This window comes from Emys orbicularis, chromosome 3 (assembly GCF_028017835.1).
Source record: "Emys orbicularis isolate rEmyOrb1 chromosome 3, rEmyOrb1.hap1, whole genome shotgun sequence".
Classification (NCBI taxonomy): Eukaryota; Metazoa; Chordata; order Testudines; family Emydidae; genus Emys; species Emys orbicularis.
In genome coordinates, this window is record NC_088685.1 from 84,475,489 (window position 1) to 84,500,161 (window position 24,673).

A 24,673-nucleotide genomic window follows, 5' to 3' on the forward strand; every position below is an offset into this window, starting at 1 on the left:
TTGTTCATTTCCACCAATTCAACCAATGAAATTACCTGTCTACAATATCACTACTATTTGGTTTTGCTTATTTGTTTTCCGTAAGAGATGTTGATAAAAGTTGTACTTTCAGGAAAAGAAACATATGCCCCGTCCTGTAATATGCTGCCTGTTTCTTCCATGCTACTGAGTGTCGTCAGTGGAAATCAAAGGGTGTTGAAAGGACTCAGGATGTCTCTGGAGTCCCTCAGCTTCCTGCAGGATCAGACCCTGAATTACCATGAAGTGTTTGAATAAAAAAAAAAAAGTAGGTTCATGGTAAGGAGAAAGCAACATATGGCTCTTACAAAACGTAATGTTTTAGGACTAAGTCTGATTTATACACAGTTGAATAGAATTACTAATTAACTGAACTTTAGTAAGGTAGTAAAAGCTTTTAAGAATAAAAATAAAATGCTCTAAGAATTCAGTTTACTGTCAAAGGCACTGAAACTGCACTTGTATAAATCTGAGGAAGTACATCGATGTCGCAAGTACACTGGGTGCATATATATATATATATTGACAATGCTTTAACAGTTGTAGCTTTATATTTTCTTTCAGCTGAATGCAACATGCTGGTCCATGATAAAAAAAAAAAAAAAAGCTTTGTGACACCTTACTTTTTTTTTTGGTAGGAGGAGGAGGAGTAAAATTTAACAGAAATAACTCCACTTAATGTTTGAGTGAGCGATGTAATGAAATCTGTTTGCTGTGCTAGCTGTCTCCAGATTGGGCTGTAATTACACCACAGAAGGAAGAAAGGTAGCTGAGTCTCAATCTAGATCATTTATGTAAACTCAGCCTTCTTGTCAACGAAGTTCTCAGATTGCATGCATGCAAACCACAAAAATCATCTCCTATGAACAAACTAGAGACAGTGTCAAATTGCAGACTTCTGATATACCTTATATTCTTTCTGTAACTGGATTTAAAATCCGACACACTAAGGTTAAAAAAAACTTCTCATGTACTATATATTTATTCAGAAGAGTAAAAAATCTGTGCTAACAGAAGACTATTCCACACTCCTTTCTGCCAAAAGATTGATGCTGAACATTACAAATTCACATTTATTTGACTTAAGTGAAAACAAGTGTCACATAAATCTGGGAAATTATTTAGGGTAAGATTGCGTTGAAACAAATTGCTTGATCTGGGGGAAAGATTTTTTTCCTGAAAGCATTGAAAACCTCATCTTTGAGCCAGAGCAAAGTATTTTATACATACAGTATAAAAACACAGGTAATCAATTCTCTTAACAGAGCCAAATTAATATTTGATTAAGTATTTTAAAGCTCCGACTTACCACGCTTGACACATATTCTCAGCAAGTTTCTCAAATACTGAAATCATTAGGCACAGAGTAATTTTACATTTGAATACATAAAAACAGTGTGAGGAGACATAACTGCATGTAGACAGATAAAGGATTTTTCCTCATTAATTCACTGAACTGCCCTTCGTGTTGATAAATTGGTACATTCATTCTTGACTTAAACAGCCCTCTCTCTGGCAATTTTAGAAAGTGTTTCTCCTGACACCTGCAGCTTCAGGCCCCCCTCTGTCCTCTCTAGTGCAGGAAAACCACAGGCCACCACATTGGCGCCATCCCTGGCTATGTCCAATCAATAAGGACTTATTTCCTGTCCATTTGCTGAGGTCACAGAAGTGAGTCTCATTAATTATTTCTACTGGTGCAGCCTCAAGTATGCTTCTGGCATGACAAGTGAAAACTGTTTGACCTTTTTCCCCTAATTTTGTTTATAGCAGTTCCAAAGGATGCATGTTCATTCAGCAATGCGGTAAACGACCAAAAAAAAAAAAAAAAAAAAAAGGCAACTAACAAATTTAGTTCTTTTAAAAATACAGGATATTTTTTCCCTTGTCCCAGCCACTATCCATCTAGTTGTTTTCTGCAAATGAACAACAGTTTATTTTTTGAATTGTATCTCATGAAAATCTGGTCACAGCATAAACCATGTTTTCTAAAGCAGATCTGGCCTCAGAGGGAGGGAAGCACTCCAGGGCCTCCAGTGCTCTGTTTCCATGGTAATGACATAGGTCAATAGCTGAAGTCACACCTTTGCCAGCCTTGATTGCTTCTTGCAACTGTTAGAAAACACATGCATAATAAAATCAGTTTTGACTATACTCGGTATACAATTATTTCTAAGATAACAGTAAGAATTCAGTATTTCCATTACCTTTTCTTGAGGTAAATAGGGCAGCTAAAATCAAATCACTCAGAAAGCTCTCATACTATTTGCAAATATTAAGCTGCTCTACTTCAGCTCCTAACTACAATAAAACCCCAATCAATTTAAACTACACCACTACTTCTTGATAATTCAAAATGCTAAGCCTTACAAGCATGCATGCAACAAAGATGGGAGGTTTTTACATATCTGGACCTGTCCCTAACCAGATAATTTTTGTATAGTATACTAAGCCAACATGTCAACTAAGCACTTATTTTCTTGTACTCCATATGTGGGTATCACGGGTCCAAATGGATTTATAAATACACATTTTCATATTTCATATATATTATATTATATATTTTATATTTATATATTTTATAAATACATATTTTCATAGTTCATAAATATATAATTCCAGATTTCTTGTAAGCAGACTAAGGAGGATATGCACACTCATGTCTCCATCTTTTATATCATTTATTAATATTGCTCTGTTTGCTCATTATATGTTTACATTTGTTATAGTGGACAACAGCAAATTACCTCAGTAAAATACAACTTAAACCCAAGTCTGCCATGCAAACTCAATGCACTCAGTAGGGATGGTAACTTTGAGGATGAAATACGGCTCCAATTTGCATCATATTAAATAGGAAAATGTTTCCATGGGATAATAGACATTTTCTGGCAAACTGCTGGAGAGAAGTGCAAAACTTGAGTAGAATGTCAGGCAACATCTGTATGCTTTTTATGAGACTTTAAATTTTGTTGAAGTTCTTTAAAGTGGTCTTATGTTAAAATGTATTTAAAATTGTTTTTATGATGAAGAGCATCCTGAGAGCATCACCAGAAAGAGGTGAAACTATATTTATACAAATTTTTATTGTTTGATTGCCTTTAATATGTAGCCTTCACAGCAATCCCAATCCAACAGCTAGATGAGTGAAAGGACAGGAATCAAACCCAGGTGTCTTATCTATTTGTCTTAGGGTATATGTCTACACTTCAATTAGTCACCTGCAGCTGGCCCGTGCCAGCTGACTCAGGCTGATGGGCTATTTAACTGTGGTGTAGACATTCAGGCTCGGGCTGCAGACGAAGCTCTGGGACCCTCCCACCTTGCAGGGTCCTCCAGCCTGGGCTCCAGCCCAACCCTCAAGGTCTTTACAGCAATTAAACAGCCCCTTCGCCCGAGTCAGCTGCGTGTCTAATTGCAGTAGACGTACCCTTAGGTATTTATATGGCCCCCATCCCTGCAGTATCTGAGCGCTTCACAATCTTTAATGTATTCTACACGGTTTAATGGTAGTGTCTTATTGTCATTGAATCAACCTATCAAATACAGAGCTTTTATTAAATACATATCAATATTGTATCTAAAATTATTATGGAAAATAAATCTTTTAAAGGAATTTTTACTGCAATATATTACAGTACACATCACCACAAATCACTTCTATTCAATATTACTTACACCAATATAACATTAACATATCTAGTTTAAATGATATGGAAATATTTGAAGACCAGAACTGTAAGTCATCCATTTTATATAGGCAGTTGTATTTATATATAATGATTGACTTTTCTTATCTAAATATATACTAAATTGGATTCATTGTATGTATTTGAGAATGAAATTAGTTGAAAGCATATTACAGTACTTTAGTGTTCAAATCCCAATTCATAAAAAATGTATTCCCCACTTAAGTTAGAGTTTTCATGTACTGTGCTTTGGAGGAGTACTTCTCCTGAAGCAGAAGTGCACCGTACAGTTTATTCAACACCTTTTCCAATATGTGTAAATCATCCACATATCCACGGTCATGAAGGATGGATGGAGTCTCTAGTGAGAAAGAGTAATTTTAACTGGATAGAAGGGTTCTTCGGTTGACCCAGCCTATCAGCAGGTGTTAGAAGCTCATCAACACTATTAGGTATTAGGGTATTAGGGATGCAGAAGGAGATTGCTGGCAACAGTGGACCAGAAAGAAGAAATCCTGGAGGGAAACTTTAGGGACAGTCAAGCTCAGAGAGGAAGCTTAGTTTGAGGTTTACATTCTATTATTGGTTTTCAGGTACTAATAAAGCCAAACCCCAGAAAGAGGGAGAGTTTGGAAACTAACATAGGGTCTGCACGTTATTAAAGGCAGAGTGAGAATTCAACCCATTCAAAGGCATGCCATGTATAACTACTTACATGTGTACGGTACCTTGCAACCAAAAGCATCCCAAGCTTATTACAAACAACTCACATAAGAATTACCATTCCAGATCAGACCCATCTACTACGAGATGCTTCAGAAGGTGAAAGAAACCCCAAATAGGGTAATAACATCATAACCAGCTCATTGGGGAAGTTTCTTCTTAACCCCATCAGTTATTTGGCTCATGCCCTGAAAGATGAAGGCTTATAGTCCTTAAGAACTTTTAAAAATTCTTAGTGATATTTGTTATCCATATAAATGCTAATCTCTGGCCTCAACAGTGTCTTGCGGCAAGGAGTTCCAACTTCCCTTTATCAGTTTTAAATTTAATGTCTTTCAATTGTGTATTATGAGAAAATAGGAGTTTCTGATATGAGACAGGATAAATAGAAGTGGCCAATTTTCCTTCTGTATGCTATTCATTATTTTGTAAAAAGCAACAAAGAGTCCTGTGTCACCTTATAGACTAACAGATGTATTGGAGCATAAGCTTTCGTGGGTGAATACCCACTTCGTCAGACACATGACTTTTGTATTATTTTGTATGCTTTTGTATGCATTATTTTGTATGCTTCTATCATGTTCCCTCTCATTAACTTCCTCTCCAAATTAAAAATACAAATCTTTGTCATCTTTCTTTATATGGAATATTTTTCATCTCTCTATTCATAGGATCACTTCACTCACCACTGAAAAACAGGAATCTTTGCAGTGATACTCAACACTGTAAGAGCACACGGCACAACCAAACATTGAACTACAGAATAGGACTGGAAGTGAATATTGTATCCATTGCATTAAAACTACCGGGGAAACTTTAGATATATAAAATGCAATTACCCAAACTGGATATTGCCCAGGCATTGGGGCTAATGCCCCTACTCTACTTTCCAAGAGGTGCCACAAGAGCTTTAAGATCACAAACAGAAGGGATCCCACCTTTAAATCTCATCCAAAAGACAGCTCAATGCTCCAGAACACCATGTTAGGATACTGGTTTAAAACAGATTTGAAGGAAAGAGTGCCACCCACTGAATTGCCAGAATTACTTTCTCAGCACCTTGGGTTTTCCTTAGAGGTACCCACATATTGACCAAGCTTGACTGCTTCATTTGCGATCTAATGAGCTCAAAAAGCCCAAGGTGTTAGTTCTGTAGGTGGCTATGTGTGTTCATTAAAAAAAATAATTTAAAAAAACCTGCCCAAGTTAACTTATCCTCGATGTACAACAAGGCACTGAGAATAAATAACCTTCCTTGCTACTTTCCTCATAAAAGAACCCCATTCGTTTACCTCTTATCTTCTGAACAGAGCAATAGCCCATAATCCCCTTTCTCCTGGCAGACCACCTGCCTTCCACTTCCTGTTCAACTCACAGTGCCACCAGCACTACCTTCCAGCTAATCTCCACAACTGGACTCCATGCTGGTTCATCCTTTACCCCCAGTCACCAGTGTCAGTGCAATTCATATCCTATCCCCCTTTCAGCCCCTGGTTACGAAACCAGAAGGAAAAGGAGATCATTTGGAATGCAGGTTAAATGGATCCGGTTGGATTTCTGACAGTTGTCAGGCAGGGTAGATTTGAGACTTGCGCCATCCAGGGTCATGATGTCAGGATAGCCAGGTGTCACAAAGACATCTGTATGGACCAAAACAAGTATGTTTTGATTAACCATGGGCTTCACCTTACAGTGCCTGCCAACTGTATTCTTATGAGCTAGCAAGATTTTGAAACGACAAGAATTCTGTACTTGAGTGGAATACATGTGAAATCCAGGATACCAAACAAACATTGTTATCAGTAGGTCATTATTCACAGAAGATGGAATGCTACTCATTGTTACTTTCACTTTGTAGCATTAGTTTTTTCAGCATTAGGGCATATTTAAAATTTAAGGGCTATTCAACATTGGGACTAACAATTTTAACAATGCCCACCTCTCTGCTGACTTGTCATAAGTTTGCCAGTTGTGATGATAGTGGTCTCACACAGTGAGAAATAGACTTTGAAACTGGCAGTTCATTTCACATAGGGCACTGGCCAGCTAGCAGATGGCAACAACCTTTGGATATTATCAGATTCAGCTGGATTTGAACCAGTGATCTAGTGGTGAAAAAAATCAATATTCTGCATTCCATTCACTCAAGCCACCCAGTCCTCCCTGTAAAAATGTCTATTCAAGATAAAACTGGCATATGTAAAGTGAAATTTTAAAAAAGAGATTAGGAAAGCTGTCAGCCACAGCAAAAAATGTAGGGGAAGTGGTGGGCCACCCAGAGCAATGATGTTGGATTCCTCTTGGAAGGAAGAGCTTATACAAAAAGTCTACAAAAATAATAATTTTTTTATTAAAAAATTTTGCTGACACTGGAGAACCAGAAAATCATTTGCAGGAGAAAGGATCATAAGTATTCCAGCAGGTGGGGATGATCCAGAGCCTATCAAGTTTATTGAAAGATTTTCCCCTTAATTATTTCTTTTGTAATGTTTAGAAAGGTCCAGTTTAAGTAAAGGGACAGGACTTCTAGGAGAGAAGACTGCTGGTAAATATTCTGACCCAACCAGACTCATGTGGAGGAACAGACTTCTCCCAGCTTTGGGAGAGAGACTGTATGGAGATGTAAATATTTTGTTCTTTTACCTGAGTAACAGTGTAAAGTCTAAAGTTCAAGAAAGAACTGTTGAATGAAACTAAATAGCTTTATGAAAAGAAAACATTAAGGCCCTAACATTTGTTTTCTTGTCAAACTCAGTTAGTTACGATCTCATGTATTTTCTGGGACAAGCTGTCAGCAAACAAGTTCGGAGAAGATTCTGTGAACAATATCTAAGGAGAATGATCCTTTAATTAGATTTCCTGTTCAGGTCCGAGATCCTCAAAGATCATGAGTTTCCTCTAATCCTGAACTAAGCCAATACATTCTGTTTGCTTCTGAGATGTATGGTACTTGCGGAAATAAAACAAACCTAAATTGATCAGTGGTCAAGTGACTAGCTAATGCATTAAGTGTTTCCAGTGTTCTTTGCTAGCTTTTCTAAATTTGTTTTCTCTCTTGTGGGAACATTCTGCCTCAATAAACATTGATATTTAGATTGCTAAAATGTTACCTTGAAATGGCACCTATACATGTCATAGCTAATAGATTAATTTTCTACCCTGTCCTCCTTTTGCTTTTCAAGCATCTTGGAATGTTTCAGCATTAACTGTTACATATTCGATCTGTTTTTGTGGCTGGACACACAGTTAAGCTCTTCCTCTTCTTTCCTCCCCAAATGGGAGCTGGACAATCATTTATTTATTTTAAGTGCCTCACTTCATAATGTATAAACTGTATAATCCAAAACTTTCCTTTGCCTTTCCTGGTAGTATACAGAATAGGATGTCACTTGAATTGGAGGGGTAAGTGTAGTTTGCCCAATATTTGCTAAAATTCATCTTGTATTGTAAAATAACAGTAAAAATAAAGATAATTGAATCTTTATCTAAAGTGATATAATTCCCTGTACAAAAGTACATTAATAGAATGTTAAGTTTGAACAGTAGGGTGGTATTTCTTTTCCATTCATCTCATACTGAAATAAATGAGTTGTTTTTTCTGAAACTTAAGAAAAAAGTAACATATGGGCAGAGACTAAGTCTGGAAAATTTCAGCCTCAAAGAAGAAAGTTTAAAAAAAGTTTTAGCACCTGAAAAAAAAAAAAAAAGTTCAAATGAAATTTGTTATGAAATCTTGCTTTAGCAGTCACTCCAGCTATAATAGTGTTTTAACAGCATATTTTATTAACATGTACAGGAAATCATTTATCCATCTGCATTGACAAAGTGTGTATGTTCTTTAGAGGTTTCAGAAAACAACACACCAACAACTCTTCTTTATGCCCTCTCTCTGATAGGCTAGCCTGATAGGCTTTGTACAATAGTTTTAACACTGGAGTGATTTTAAATCAGACACTAGGAAGTAAAGTATGTCTCTTTAAAAATCTATGTGACTTCATTTTATTGTACTTTTAACACAGTGCCACAAGTTGCTGTTAGTGGTGGTTTTATTATTGCATATCATCAACCCAATATTTATACTAACAGTCAGAGACTTGTTTGTGTATTAATGAAGACAACATTGGGGTGGATTCTATCCTATCAAAGTCTCTGGCAAACTCTCACTAGAGGCTGGCCTAAATAGATTAGATAGCTTTTCTACCTTTCATTAAGATCCAGTCAAGGGCTTGTAGAGGAATAGGCATTTTTAAAAAAACCTAAAAGTCAAATAATTATAGTGTCCTGCATATAACACAAAGTTCAACAACTTAAAATATGTGTAATCCTAACGAAGTAGGAAACCTCTTATTTTGAATGGTTTTAGCATCCTCTTGCAATATTGCCAACTTAATTTAATAGATTCCAAAGCCTTAAGGGGCCATTCTGTACATCTAGTCTGACCTCCTGTGTAACACAGGCCATAGAATCTCCCCAAACTAATTCCTAGAGCAGAGCTTTTACAAAAACATCCAATCTTGATTTAAAAATTGCCAGTGATGGAGAATCCACCACAGCCCATAGTAAATTGTCCCTCACTGTGAAAAATGTGCACCTTATTTCCAGTCTGAATTTCCAGTCTAGCTTCAATTTCTAGCTATTGGATTGTGTTGTAACTTTTTCTGCTAAATTGAAGAGCACATTAACTAATATTTTTTTCCCCATCTAGGTACTTACAGACTATAATCAAGTCACAGTCACAACCAAGGTTTGACCTTATGGTTGGTGCATGTGTCAGGAGCCAAGCCGGGTTGAATACTGGGAGATTAGAGTCTGAGACAGGCCAGAGGGCAGAAAAAGTGTCAGGATGCAGGCAGGATCATGTTACCAAGAGATCAGAGTCAGGCAGTAGGAGCAGGTAATTCAGGGGAGACAGTCCTAAGCAGGGGAAACCCAGGTGCATGGACAACTTCCTGTTCCTCTGCTTGGTTTAAATAGAAACATGGAAGAAATTGGGACCCCCAGAGTTCCACCAGTCAGGTCCCAGAACTGGAGTCCTCGATCAGTATTGAGCTAACACGGCTGCTACTCTGAAACTTGTAGTTCTGGTGATTGTTAACAGGTCACTGGGTGACAGGTTGGAACTTACTGGCTTCTAAGGGTATCTCTACACAGCAACTAGACACCCATGGCTGGCCCATGCCAGCCAGCTCGGGCTTGGGCTGCGGAGCTGTTTCATTGCTGTGTAGACTTCTGGGCTCGGGCTGGAGCCTGGGCTCTAGGACCCTGAGAAGTGGGAGCATCCTCGAGTATGGGCTCCAGCCCAAGTCCAGAAATCTATACAGCAATGAAACAGCCCTGCAGCCCAAGCCAAAGTTAGTTGGCGTGAACCGATTGGAGGTTTCTTTGCTGTGTAGACATACACCCTAAGAGCCCAGACCTGTGATCCCTGACTGCCATCCCTTAACTTTCTCTTTGTTAAGCTAAATAGATTGAGTTCCTTGAGTCTATCACTATCACGGTAAGGCACATAGTCAGAGGACAAAAGGGGGGGTAAGACTTAGGCTTTGTCTGTACTGGACTTTCGTCGGTAAAACATTTGTCATTCAGGGGTGTGGAAAAACCCACACACCACCGGGCGACAAACATTTTATGACGAAAAGCGCCGGTGTGAAAAAGTGCTTTGTCAGTGGGAGAGCTCTCCTGCCAACAAAGCTAATGCCGCTCGGTGGAAGTTTTTTGTCGGCGGGAGAGCTCTCTCCTGCCAACAAAGAGCGGCTAGACTGCGCGCCTTTTAGCAGCACAGCTGTGTCGCTAAAAGGTGAGTAGTGTAGACATAGCCTAAGACCGACTGCAGAAGTGTTAACAAGCCACACTACCTTGAGTGATCCCTTAGACTATGTGCTACTTATTCTAAACAATTTGTTCCACCTTGCATTTCGCTGTGACTCTCTGGAGTACCCAGACCCGAAGACAGTGCTCTGTGTGGCTCAAATCTTGTCTCTCTCACTAACAGAAGTTAGTTCAATAAAAAGATATTACCTCATCCTTCTTATCTCTCTCCACTCCTACTCTATATTCCCCTGTTTAAGCATCCAATGATCTTGAATGCTTATGGATCAATGTCCTAACAGATAAAACAGAAGATGGGGTTTTAGTTGGTGTCTGCAGACCACCAAATCACATTAGGGAACAGGATGACCACCTCCTGAAGCACCAATCTATAATGAGTAGGGGAAAAAAGCTGTGAGATCATGAGGGACTTCAATTTGAATGACATATGCCGGAGGTCTCATGCTGTCAGTACTAAAACATCCTTGGAATTTCTAAACATTATACATGACAATTTCCTAACTCAAGAAGCATCGCAGCCAACACGGGGAATTCATTATTAGACCTTGTCCTAACAGATTAAGAGGAACTGATCACAGAACTAAAAATTGATGGTATTTTAGGTACAAGTGATCATTACTTTATTGCATTTATAATGTGCAAACAGAATAAAGTCCAGACCAGTAATATGTATACTTGGTGCTTCACTAGGGCCAATTTAAAAAAAAACAATTATGCATCAAATCAGCCGGGTGGAAGAATTTAATCAGAAAAATGTGAATGATAATTGGAAATCTTTTAAGAACACCTTACTAGATGCACAAAAAGCCACAAACAAGAAAGAATGCCTTACTGGTTAGAAAGCAGAACTGGTTCAGAGGGGAAGTGAAGGCAGCTATAAAAAATAAAATAAATATATAGACATACATACACACAACAAATGGAAGAAAGGGGAAGCTGATAGTACTGAATATAAATTCAGAAGTTAGGAATTCTAGAAAATTGCTAAGAGAAGCACAGGGGTGCAAGGAGAAATCTATGGCCAGCAGGGCTAATGACAATAAGGAGGAGTCTTTAAAATATATTAGGAGCAAAAAGAATCCTAACAATGCTATTGGTCCCTTACTATGTGGAAATGGTAGAATTATCAATACTAATGAAGAAAACACAGAAGTTTTCAGTAAATATTTCTGTCCAATATTTAAGGAAAACACAGATGATATAGTCTCATCATACAATGTCAACACTCTTTTCATTCCTCTAGTATCTCAGGAGAATGTTAAACAGACGCCACTAGAATTAGCCATTTTTATAGCTGCAGGTCCAGATAACTTACATTCAAGAGTTTTAGAAGAGCTGGCTGAAGAGCTCACTGAACCATTAATGTTGATTTTCAATAAAAGTCTGAGAGCGCTGGGGAGCTTCCAGAACACTGGATGACAACTAATATGCCAATTTTTCAGAAGGGTAAATGGGATGACCCAAGTAATTATAGGCATGTCAGTCTGACATTGATACTGGGTAAGATAATGGAACGGCTGATACAGGACTCAATAAAGAATTAAAGGAGGGCAATGTGATTAATGCAAATCAACATATGTTTATGAAAAATAGATCCTGTCAAACCAACTTGATACTGTTTTTTGATGAGATAACAACTTTGGTAGATAGAGATAATAGTGTTAACAGAATACACTTAAAATCTTGTGAGGCTTTTTGACTTGATACCATACCACAGTTTGATTAACAACTAGAATGATATAAAATTAACATGGCACACATTAAATTGATTAAAAATTGGCTACCTGTTAGATCTCAAAATATAATTGTAAATGGGAAATCATCATTGAGTGGGTATGTTTCCACTTTGGTCTTGCAGGGATAAGTTATTGGCCCTATGCCATTTAACATGTTTATTAATGACCTGGAAGAAAATATAAAATCATCACTGATAAAGTTTACAGATGACGCGAAAATTGGTAGAGTGGTAAATAATGAAGAGGACAGGAGTGATTATGGATGACTTGGTAGACTGGGTGCACGCTAACAATATGCATTTTAATACGGCTAAATGTGAATGTATACATCTAGGAACAAAGAATATGTGCCATACCTACACAATGAGGGATTCTATCCTGGGAATTATAGGCCTGAGTATCAGTGACTCTGAAAAAGATTTGGGGGTTGTGATGAATAATCATCTGAACATGAGCTCTCAGTGTGACTCTGTGATAATTTTATATCATTCTAGTTTTTAAATTAAAATGTCATGCAGTGCAAAGTCAAATGCCTTACAGAAATCTAAGTATATCACATAACACTATTACCTTTATTGACCAAACATGTAATCTCACCAAAAACAGATAGCAAGTTAGTTTGACAGGATATACTTTCCATAAACCCATGTTGCTTGCATTAATATCATCCTCCTTTTGATTATTTATTAATTGAGTCCCATATCAGCCGCTTCATTATCTTGCCTGGGATCAATATCAGACTGACAGATCTATAATCTTGGGTCATCCCATTGATCTTTTTTTTAAAAATATTGGCACATTAGCTTTCTTCCAGTCTTCTAGATCTTCTTCAGTGTTCCAAGACTTATTAAAATCAACATTAATGGTCCAGTGAGTTCCTCAGCCAGCTCTTTTAAAACTCTTGGATACAAGTTAACTGGACCTGCTGATTTAAAATGTCTAGTATTTAAATATTAGATATTTAAAATATCTGCATTCAAAAGGAGTTCTTTTTTAGATTTACACATTATTTGATTACAGAATCACCAAAGGAATTAGTAGCAGTGGCTACACCGATCCTGCTGAGACAAAGTTTAATGAAAAAATATTGTAGGTCCTAAGCTCCTGGTAAGAATTAGAATCCTCCATCCTTTCCACTTCACTGCTTTTTTGCGAGCAAATCAGAAAATAGGATGCACTGTAATCCCATGGACTGAACACTGATGATTCTTTGGTACTTAAAGTGGAACACTATAGGACTATTGTTATGTGCTGCATGAGATTGCAAAACTGTTCTGTGACAGTGCTGTGGTACATTAATGCACTGACTATGGTAATCAGTTCTGAATTTTGGGGAGGGTGGTTGCTTCTGACAAGACTAAGTTCATTATATTATTGTTATTATTTGCATGACAGTAGGGTATCTTTAAGAACCCTTATTTCCTTAAATGTCACCTTTCTCCACCTTTTCTTTGGCTCTTTCCACCTCACATCTTAAGCCAGTATATTAGTCTCATGCAGTGCAAGAGCTGCTGGGTACATCATTTCTCAGGTGACCTATTTCCAGTACAGGTACAAAATCTGTTTCCCATGTTAACATCCGATAAGTACATTGCTTCATACACAAACCAATAAACTCACAAAGTAATCCAACACTGTGTGACATGCCATATTTCCCATGCCAGTTTGAAAGAAAGCAATCTGCAGCAGAGCAAATGAATAAGATCATATGTCAAGATTTAAAAAAGCCCTACTCTGCTTAATTCCATCCCTTCAAGAAATGGCATCAAGGAAAATGCCCATTCCTTTCTATAATACCATAATAATTGGTGGAAAAATTCATAATGTAATTCATGAGGTAGGGGTGTAGAGTTCTACTCCTCGCTTGGCCACTGAACTGTTGTGTGAGGCCTGGTCTACACTATGACTTTAATTCGGATTTAGCAGCGTTAAATCAAATTAACCCTGCACCCGTCCACACAACGAAGCCATTTATTTCTAAATAAAGGGCTCTTAAAATCGATTTCTGTACTCCACCCCGACTAGCGGAGTAGCGCCAAAATCGATATTGTCATTACGAATTAGGGTTAGTGTGGCCGCAATTCGATGGTATTGGCCTCTGGGAGCTATCCCACGGTGCACCATTGTGACTGCTCTGGACAGCAATCTGAACTCGGATGCACTGGCCAGGTAGACAGGAAAAGCCCCGCGAACATTTGAATTTTATTTCCTGTTTGCCCAGTGTGGAGAGCACAGGTGACCACAGATAGCTCATCAGCACAGGTAACCATGCAGGCCGATAATCGAAAAAGAGCACCAGCATGGACCATACGGGAGGTACTGGATCTGATCGCTATATGGGGAGAGGATTCAGTGCTAGCAGAACTTTGTTCGAAAAGACGAAATGCCAAAACTTTTGAAAAAATCTCCAAGGGCATGATGGAGAGAGGCCACAATAGGGACTCAGATCAGTGCCGCGTGAAAGTCAAGGAGCTCAGACAAGCCTATCAAAAAACAAAGGAGGCAAACGGTCGCTCCGGGTCAGAGCCGCGGACATGCCCCTTCTACGCCGAGCTGCATGCAGTTCTAGGGGGGGCCACCACCACTACCCCACCTCTGACCGTGGATTCCGAGGCGGGGGTAATCTCATCAGCTACACCTGAGGATTCTGCGGACGGGGAAGAGGAGGAGGAGGAGGAGGATGACGAGCTTGCGGAGAGCACACAGCACTCTGTTCTCCCCAACAGCCAGGATCTTTTTCTCAGCCTGACTGAAGTACCCTCTCAACCCTCCCAAGCCAGTATCCAAGACCATGACTTAATGGAAGGGACCTCAGGTGAGTTTACCTTTTAAAATATAAAACTTGTTTTAAAAGCAAGCGTTTTTTAATGATTACTTTGCCCTGAGGACTTGGGATGCATTCGCGGCCAGTACAGCTACTGGAAAAGTCTGTTAACGTGTCTGGGGATGGAGCAGAAATCCTCCAGGGACATCTCCATGAAGCTCTCCTGGAGGTACTCCAAAAGCCTTGCCACAATGTTTCTGGGCAGTGCAGCCTTATTCCGTCCTCCATGGTAGGACACTTGACCACGCCATGCTAGTAGCAAGTAATCTGGTATCATTGCATGACAAAGCCTGGCAGCGTATGGTCCCGGTGTTTGCTGGCATTCAAGCAACATCCGTTCTTTATCTCGCTGTGTAATCCTTAGAAGAGTGATATCGCTCATGGTAACCTGGTTGAAATACGGGAATTTAATTAAGGGGACCGAGGTGGCTGTTCCTACTGGTCTGTTTGCCTGTGGCTGAAAAAAAATCCTTCCCTGCAGTTAGCCAAGCGCGGCGGGGGGGGGGGGGGGGGAGGAGGAGGGAATTGGCCCTGAGCTTTTCGCGGTTGGCTAGCAGGGATCTTCCCTGATACCAGCCACGCGGTGGGGGGAGGGATAAAGCAATCATCCAGAGAATTGGATGGGGGGGGGGTTAGTTTGTTTTCTGCTGCTGAAGGTTAACAGGAAAACTGCAGCACTCAATGGACTTTGCTTGGTATGTGGGAAAGGAGGGCGAAGAAGCCGAAAGACAATGGCTTACCATGGCCGCATGCAAGCCGAATTCTGTTGCCCGGGCCTGCGTCTGTGATCTCTAGCAGCAAAGCCACAGGCACTCAATATTAAGAGGCAAAATGCGACCTTGCACAGAAATCACATGTGCTGTGTAATGTGAATAGTGTTGGTCACCGTGAAAGAGTATAAGCATTGTTCTGTAAAATGTATCTTTTTAAAAAATTCTCTCCTTTTTCCCTTCCCTCCAGCATCTGCAAATTTTTCAAGCCTCCCTCCTCCATCCCGAAGGCTATCTCAGATAAGGCGTCGGAAAAAGAAGACACGAGACGAGATGTTCGCTGAAATCATGGAATCCACCTGCAGTGAAAGAGCTCATCTGAATGAGTGGAAGGACAAGGTTTCAAAGTATAGGAAAGATGCCAGTGAACGTGAGGACAGGAGGGACCAACATGAGGATATGAGGGACCAACGTGAGGACAGGAGGGACCAACGTGAGGAGAGGTGGCGGCAGGAAGATCAGAGGAGACAGGATGCAACGCTGGGGCTGCTACGTGAGCAAACAGACATGCTCCGGCGTCTGGTGGAGCTTCAGGAACGGCAGCAGGATAACAGAGTGCCGCTACAGCCCCTGTATAACCCCCCTCCCCCCTCACCATGTTCCATAGCCTCCTCACCCAGACGTGTAAGAACACGGGGGGAGGGAGGCTCCGTACACCCTCCCATTCCACCCCAGTGGACAGCCCAAGCAAAAGGCTGTCTTTTTAACCTTTTTTTAGTGGCCTTTTCCTTCCCGCCGATCCTCCTCCCAAACCCCACCCGGGTTCTCTCCCTCTTTTTATAATCAATTAATAAAGAATAAATGATTTTTAAACGATAGTGACTTTATTTCCTTTGAAAGCAAGCTGGGGGAAGGGGGAGGGTGGGTTCCTTACAGAGAATGAGTCAATAAAGGGGGCGGGTTTTCATGAAGGAGAAACAAACAGAAATTTCACACTGTAGCCTGGCCAGTCATGAAACTGGTTTTCAAAGCTTCTCTGATGCGCAGCGCTTCCTGGTGTGCTCTTCTAATCGCCCTGGTGTCTGGCTGCACGTAATCAGCAGCCAGGCGATTTGCCTCAGCCTCCCACCCCGCCATAAAGGTCTCCCCCTTACTTTCACAGAGATTGTGGAGCACACAGCAAGCAGCAATAATAATGGGGATATTGGTTTGGCTGAGGTCTGAGCGAGTCAGTAACGATCGCCAGCGACCTTTTAAACGTCCAAATGCACATTCTACCACAATTCTGCACTTGCTCAGCCTGTAGTTGAACAGCTCCTGACTCCTGTCCAGGCTGCCTGTGTATGGCTTCATGAGCCATGGCATTAAGGGGTAGGCTGGGTCCCCAAGAATAACTATTGGCATTTCAACATCCCCAACGGTTATTTTCTGGTCTGGGAAGTAAGTCCCTTGCTGCAGCCGTTTAAACAGATTAGTGTTCCTGAAGAAGCGAGCGTCATGAACCCTTCCCGGCCAGCCCACGTTGATGTTGGTGAAACGTCCCTTGTGATCCACAAGTGCTTGCAGCACCATTGAAAAGTACCCCTTGCGGTTTATGTACTGGGTACCCTGGTGCTCCGGTGCCAAGATAGGGATATGGGTTCCATCTATCGCCCCACCACAGTTAGGGAATCCCATTGCAGCAAAGCCATCCACTATGACCTGCACATTTCCCAGAGTCACTACCTTTCGTAGCAGCAGCTCAGTGATTGCTTTGGCTACTTGCATCACAGCAGCCCCCACAGTAGATTTGCCCACTCCAAATTGATTCCCGACTGACCGGTAGCTGTCTGGCGTTGCAAGCTTCCACAGGGCTATCGCCACTCGCTTCTCAACTGTGAGGGCTGCTCTCATCTTGGTATTCTGGCGCTTCAGGGCAGGGGAAAGCAAGTCACAAAGTTCCATGAAAGTGCCCTTATGCATGCGAAAGTTTCGCAGCCACTGGGAATCGTCCCACACCTGCAACACTATGCGGTCCCACCAGTCTGTGCTTGTTTCCCGGGCCCAGAATCGGCGTTCCACGGATAGAACCTGCCCCATTAACAACATGATCTCCAAAGCACCGGGGCCCGCGGTTTGAGAGAATTCTGTGTCCATGTCCACATCACTCTTGTCACTGCGCTGCCGTTGCCGCCTCCTCCTCGCCTCGTTTTTCTGGTCCTGGTTCAGCATAAACTGCACGAGAACGCGCGAGGTGTTTACAATGTTCATGACTGCTGTCTTCAGCTGAGCGGGCTCCATGCTTGCCGTGGTATGGAGTCTGCAGTGTTCACCCAGGAAAAAAGGCGCGAAATGGTTGTCTGCCGTTGCTTTCATGGAGGGCGGGGTGAGGCTGTACCCAGAACCACCTGCGACAACGTTTTTTGCCCCACCAGGCACTGGGATCTCAACCCAGAATTCCAATGGGTGGGGGAGACTGCGGGAACTATGGGATAGCTATGGGATAACTACCCACAGTGCAACGCTCCGGAAATCGATGCTAGCCCCGGTACATGGACGCACACCGCCGAATTAATGTGCTTAGTGTGGCCGCATACATTCGACTTTATACAATCTGTTTCCAAAATTCGAATTCTGTAAATTCGGATGAATCCCGTAGTGTAGACATACCCTGACATCAGACAAGTAACTTCCACTGTCTGTGCTTTGGTTGCCCCTACAACTGTTTGTCTGTCTGGTCTAGTTAGACTAAATTATTCGGGGCAGGAACTCTCTTAAAAGGTATTTGTACATTGCCTCTAGGAGATACTGTAATACAAATAATAAATAATTCAACAGGGCAGCTTTGTTTTGGTAGAACTGTATTACTTACTGTGCATGGTAAGAAAAAGGTAAAGCAGAAAAAGGTGATTCTGGTAAACGACTGATATGTTTTGTCATAATAAGAGAGAGAAATGATGGTGCGACAAAAGGATTTTCCCCAGATTCACTGATCTGCTGTCTCCAGCAGTGACACAAGTGGCACCTGCCTCAGTCTTATTACTACTCTCTTTTGTGCTACCTGAGGCACTTAATACTAAAACAGAGGTAGAACTACTTTTCCATCTCAGGAAGAGACTTTCATACAATATGATGGTGGATCAATAATTTGTCTGGATGTGGTAGTGATGGTGTAGTAAAAAAACAACAACACAGGGCATTCAGAGACTGATTAACAGCTTAGGCCTGGTCTACACTAGGCTTTTATGTCGAATTTAGCGCCGTTACATCGAATTAACCCTGCACCCGTCCACACCACGAAGCTATTTAGTTCGACATAGAGCTCTCTTAAATTCGACTTCTGTACTCCTCCCCAACGAGAGGAGTAGCGCTAAATTCGAAATGGCCATATCGAATTAGGCTAGGTGTGGATGGAAATCGACGCTAATAGCTCCGGGAGCTATCCCACAGTGCACCACTGTGTTGACGCTCTGGACAGCAGTCCGAGCTCGGATGCTCTGACCAGCCACACAGGAAAAGCCCCGGGAAAATTTGAATTCTTTTTCCTGTCTGGGCAGTTTGAATCTCATTTCCTGTTTGGACATCGTGGCGAGCTCAGCAGCACTGGCAACGATGCAGAGCTCTCCAGCAGAGATGGCCGTGCAATCCCAGAATAGAAAGAGGGCCCCAGCATGGACTGATCGGGAAGTCTTGGATCTCATCGCTGTGTGGGGCGATGAGTCCGTGCTTTCCGAGCTGCGCTCCAAAAGAAGGAATGCAAAGATCTACGAGAAGATCTCTAAAGCCATGGCAGAGAGAGGATACAGCCGGGATGCTACGCAGTGCCGCGTGAAAATCAAGGAGCTGAGACAAGGCTACCAAAAAACCAAAGAGGCAAAGGGACGCTCCGGATCCCAGCCCCACACATCCCGTTTCTACGAGGCACTGCATTCCATCCTAGGTGCGGCCGCCACCACTACCCCACCACTGACCGTGGACTCTGAGGATGGGATATTGTCCGCGGCCGGTTCCTCGTCGGAAATGTTAGCGGACGGGGAAGATGAGGAAGGAGATGAGGAGGACGAGGCAGTCGACAGCGCTTGCACCGCTGATTTCCCCGACAGCCAGGAGCTCTTCATCACCCTTACCGAGATCCCCTACCAACCGTCCCCATCCGTTACCCCGGACACAGAATCAGGGGAAGGATCAAGCAGTAAGTGCTTTAAACATCTAAACATTTATTTTTAACAGAACTGGAATATTTATAATATTAACAATGGGTTTTTCATTAAGTGATTTAAACATCTAAACTTTTATTTTTAACAGAACTGGAATATTTATAATATTAACAATGGGTTTTTCATTAAGTGATTTAAACATATAAACTTTTATTTTTAACAGAACTGGAATATTTATAATATTAACAATGGGTTTTTCATGATTTCTTTGCCTTAGGCGCTTAACTATTTAGTCCCAACTATTTAAAAAAAAATCTAACAATGTCCGGATTTTCATGATTCTGCTGCCCAAGACGCTCCACTCTGTAGTCCCTGCCAGTACAGCTACACCAAAATCCGGTCTATATGTCCGGGGATTGACATGAAATCCTCATGGGAGATCTCAACGCAGCTCTCCTGGAGGTAATGTTCAAGCCTGTGCATCAGGTTCCTTGGCAGAGCGATCTTATTGGGTCCTCCATGGTACGAGACGTTTCCGCGCCAGGAGTCAATCAAGTACTCAGGGATCATTGCACGGCAGAGCATGGCGGCATACGGCCCTGGTTTTTGCATGCTTTCCCTAAGCATCCGTTCCCTGTCGCTCTCCGAGATCCTCATCAGGGTGATGTCGCTCATGATGCCCTGCTTTGAATTAGGGAGGGGAATGTTAGTATTGGGACTGCTTTACAGCCACGCGGTGGAGGCGGGAGAGGGGCAGCATACAGGGATCTTTCCCTGGGACAGCCGCGAGGGGGTGGGACAGGGGCAGACCTCATGCTTCCCTGATTGCTGCCAGCAGAGACTGGCATTGCTTTCAATGCGAAAGGAGCCCAGTGCTACTATTAAAGTTTTAAGCAGCCACAAGTCTACGGCTTACCATGTTTGCCTGCTACACAAGTTCAGGTGTCCTGCCCCGCTTCTCCGATCGCCACTGCTTTTAGAGGAGATTCTGTCTGAAGGGGGGGAAGGGGTTTGGTAATTGGACAGGACAGTCACCTTAAGGAGGCTACAGAGGCGGGGGCAGGTCCAGCATCAGGACACATACACAGTGCAGTCACCAGTTACCCTGGTGAGTCTGGGAGGTGGTTTTCATGTTCTGGGGGGCGGGGGGGTTGATCTGTGACTTTGTGGCGGGGGAGGGCAGTTAGAGAACTTATGCCGCGGTCCTTATCCTGGATCACAGAGCCACGCAGCAGGGGGTCTGTAACCCTCCTCCCCCTGCCAGAAAGTCACATAGCCGACACATACACGCAGTCCCGCCCAGGAGTGCTGGCGGGCTCCGTTGAAACAACCAGTCCACCACTGCGGAGCCTGTCATTCCTGGAGTTTAGAAGCATCATTTGCATCAGAACACTAAACCCGCCCCCCGCCACAGTCTGCGTCCCCGGTTTAAAACATTCCCGCGAAAACAGTAATAAAGACAACGGTGTTCATTAACAAAACAGAACAGATTTTATTTTTTGGGAAGGTGGTGAAGGGGGTATGTAACTTGGAAGGATAGTCAACATTAACTGGGTAAAGAAACGGGGGCAGGTTCAGCTTCTGTGTCCACAAACTTAACAGTCACTAGTTACCCTGCTCAGTCTGGAACCTAGCTTTCAAAGCCTCCCGGATGCACAGCGTGTCCCGCTGGGATCTTCTAATCGCCCGGCTGTCTGGCTGGGCGTAATCAGCAGCCAGGCTATTTGCCTCAACCTCCCACCCCGCCATAAAGGTCTCCCCCTTGCTCTCACAGAGATTGTGGAGCACACAGCAAGCTGCTATAACAATGGGGATATTGGTTTCGCTGAGATCACAGCGAGTCAGTAAGCTTCTCCATCTCCCCTTGAGACGGCCAAAAGCACACTCCACCACCATTCTGCACTTGCTCAGACGGTAGTTGAACAGTTCTTTTTCTGAGTCCAGGGCGCCAGTATAGGGCTTCATGAGCCAGGGCATTAGCGGGTATGCAGGGTCCCCGAGGATCACTGTAGGCATCTCCACATCCCCAAGACTTATTTTGTGGTCCGGGAAGTAAATACCTTCCTGCAGCCGTCTAAACAGACCAGAGTTCCTGAACACGCGAGCGTCATGAACCTTGCCCGGCCATCCGACGTTGATGTTTGTAAAACGTCCCCTGTGGTCCACCAGTGCTTGCAGCACCATTGAAAAGTAGCCCTTTCTGTTAATGTACTGGCTGGCCTGGTGGTCCGGTCCCAGGATAGGGATGTGAGTCCCATCTATAGCCCCACCGCAGTTTGGGAATCCCATCGCGGTGAAGCCATCTATGATGACCTCCACGTTTCCCAGGGTCACTACCTTTGAGAGCAGTACCTTGACGATTGCCTTGGCTACTTGCATGACAACAACCCCCACGGTAGATTTGCCCACACCAAAGTGGTTCGCGACTGACCGGTAGCTGTCCGGCGTTGCAAGCTTCCAGAGGGCTATGGCCACTCGCTTCTGGACAGGCAGGGCTGCTCGCATCCGGGTGTCCTTGCGCTTCAGGGCAGGGGACAGCAACTCACAAAGTTCGAGGAAAGTCCCCTTCCGCATGTGAAAGTTTCACAGCCACTGGGATTCATCCCAGACCTGAAGCACTATGCGGTCCCACCAGTCCGTGCTTGTTTCCAGGGCCCAGAATCGCCGTTCCACAATATCCACAAGACCCATTGCCACCGTGATGTCCTGGGCGCTGGGTCTCGTGGTTTCTGACAGCTCTGTGCTACTCTCCGACTTCAGGCCCTCACGGCGGTGCCGTAGCCTCCTCTCCTGATTTCTCTGCATCTGCCTCAGGGAAAGGTGTATGATAAGCTGCGAGGCGTTGAGAACGGCCACAACTGCAGCGATGGTCGCAGCGGGATCCATGCTCGCAGTGCTGTGGCGTCCGCGCTGTCACTGATCAGAAAAGTGCGTGAACTGATTTCCCGCCGGCGCTTTCAGGGAGGGAGGGAGGGCGGTAGTGACGGACGGATGACGACAGTTACCCAAAAGCACCCTCGACACATTTTTTTACCCAGAAGGCATTGGGGGCTCGACCCAGAATTCCAATGGGCAGCGGGGACTGCGGGAACTGTGGGATAGCTGCCCACAGTGCACCGCTTCCAATGTCGACGCTTGCCCCGTTAGTGTGGACTCACAAAGTCGAATTACTGTCCTTAGTGTGGACACACACGTTCGACTTTGTAATATCGATTCCACATATTCGATTTAAGTGAAATCGAACTACTCTCGTAGTGTAGACATACCCTTAGTGAGAAAATGCTTTTTGCAATATCAAAGTTCTTGTGATAGTAAGATTGCTATATTGGAAAAACAGACTAAAAGTCCTGTAGAATGAAATGAAGCCATTGGCATGGAAAACTAAGACCCAATTACATTAAAGAAAAGTATTTCCTCTTCATGTCAGAGCCCCACCTACATTTACTAGTGTCTCTGATGCATCACATGGACATTCTTCTTTGGTCAGTGTAGACATAGGGCTACAACTTTAAAACACTGTGCATCAAATGTGCAAATCAAAGTGCAGACAGAGACACAAGAATAAAAAGGTATAGGAGGCTGTTTTATGCCATGCAGAAATAAACTCTATGCCTAAAAGCAGGCATGGGGAGTGGGTGGATCTCATTCTTACCTTCATTCATGATTTTTAATTGAAAATTGTATGAATATGTAAAATATGCTTGAGAAGATCAACTAAGCAAACAGAATTACATATATCCATAATAGGTGTGTATAAATTAAAGCAGAAAGGAGTTTATTAATTTAGTTAAAAAACAAATAGGCTACTTCAATGTACTAAAACGGAAAATAATTAGTATAGAAATTAAAATGGTATACTTTTTTGATGTACTGTGGCCAGGGTTGGTGATCCTAACCTTAATAGTAGTAGTATAGAGAAGAGCAACAAATATAATTAAAGGTATGGCAGAACTTCCAGTATGATGAGATTTCAGAAGTTGGATTATCTGAACTTTGAAAGGAAAAAGATGAGAGGGATCTTGACTGAGGTAGAAGAAGCTTGAATGATGCAGCAAAAACTGCCTAGTCCTTGTTTTTATCATCTCCAATAGTATGAAAACAAACGACAGGTTATTGAACTGAAGGGCAATACGGAAATATTTCTTGGTACTGTAAATAGTGAACTTTGAAATTCACTCTCATTCAGGTAAAATTAGAGTAATTGGGTACATCTACACAGCAATAAAAGATCCTGTGACATGGCTATACCTGGCCTGGGTCAATTGACTCAGGCTCATGGAGTTCAGGCTTGCAGGGATAAAAGGTGCAGTGTAGACATTCGGGCTTGGGCTAGAGCCTGGGTTCTGAAACCCTGCAAGTGTGGAGTGTCTCAGAACCCGGTCTTCTACTCGAGCCCAAATGTCTACACTACAATTTTTAGCCCTGCAGCCTGAGCCCTGTGAGCCCGAGTCAATTGATCTGGGCTCTGAGACTTGGTGCTGTGGGTTTTTTATTGCAGTGTAGATGTACCTATTAAGTCAAATACTACAGCTAGATTTACCAAAATTATAGGATAATTTCATTATCACAATCAAATTTATGACATCTGCAGCTAAGCAAGCCACATTAACACAAGGCTAATCAAATCTCATGCCACCAGGTTAAACCCAAGCATGTGAAGGGTAAAGGAATTCCCTTTCCCACTCAAATGAACATTACAAGTTGGCTAGGTGTATTATGGATTTTTCACCATCCTCTGAAGGAACAGATATTTGGAACTGCTGAGAACAATGTGGGAATACATAGACAAAGCCATATGATCCAGCACAGCAAATTTTATGTTAATCCTCTTATTTTACAGCTACAGAAATACTGTTGTGACAATAGAAGTGCAACAATTCAAAGGAAACAGCCATAGAGTTTTTATAAGACTAAGTAGTCACCACAGAAATTTCTCAGAGATAGATAGTTGAAGAAAAATTCATTTTGGTTCCTTTAGAAAATTAATAGCAATTGAGAAAGTCACACC

General features: G+C 42.4%; 1 protein-coding gene across 1 annotated transcript in view; it reads right to left on the reverse strand.

Annotated features, from left to right (window-relative positions):
* Positions 1-1,839: 1,839 nt before the first annotated feature.
* The window catches only part of PDSS2 (decaprenyl diphosphate synthase subunit 2), a 183,078-nt gene continuing 160,244 nt past the window's right edge, over positions 1,840-24,673 (reverse strand). Inside the window, exon 8 of the mRNA XM_065401139.1 lies at positions 1,840-2,130. Within this exon, the coding sequence (XP_065257211.1) occupies positions 1,972-2,130 (159 nt within the window). The 3' untranslated portion in view covers positions 1,840-1,971. The remainder of the gene's footprint in view (positions 2,131-24,673) is intronic.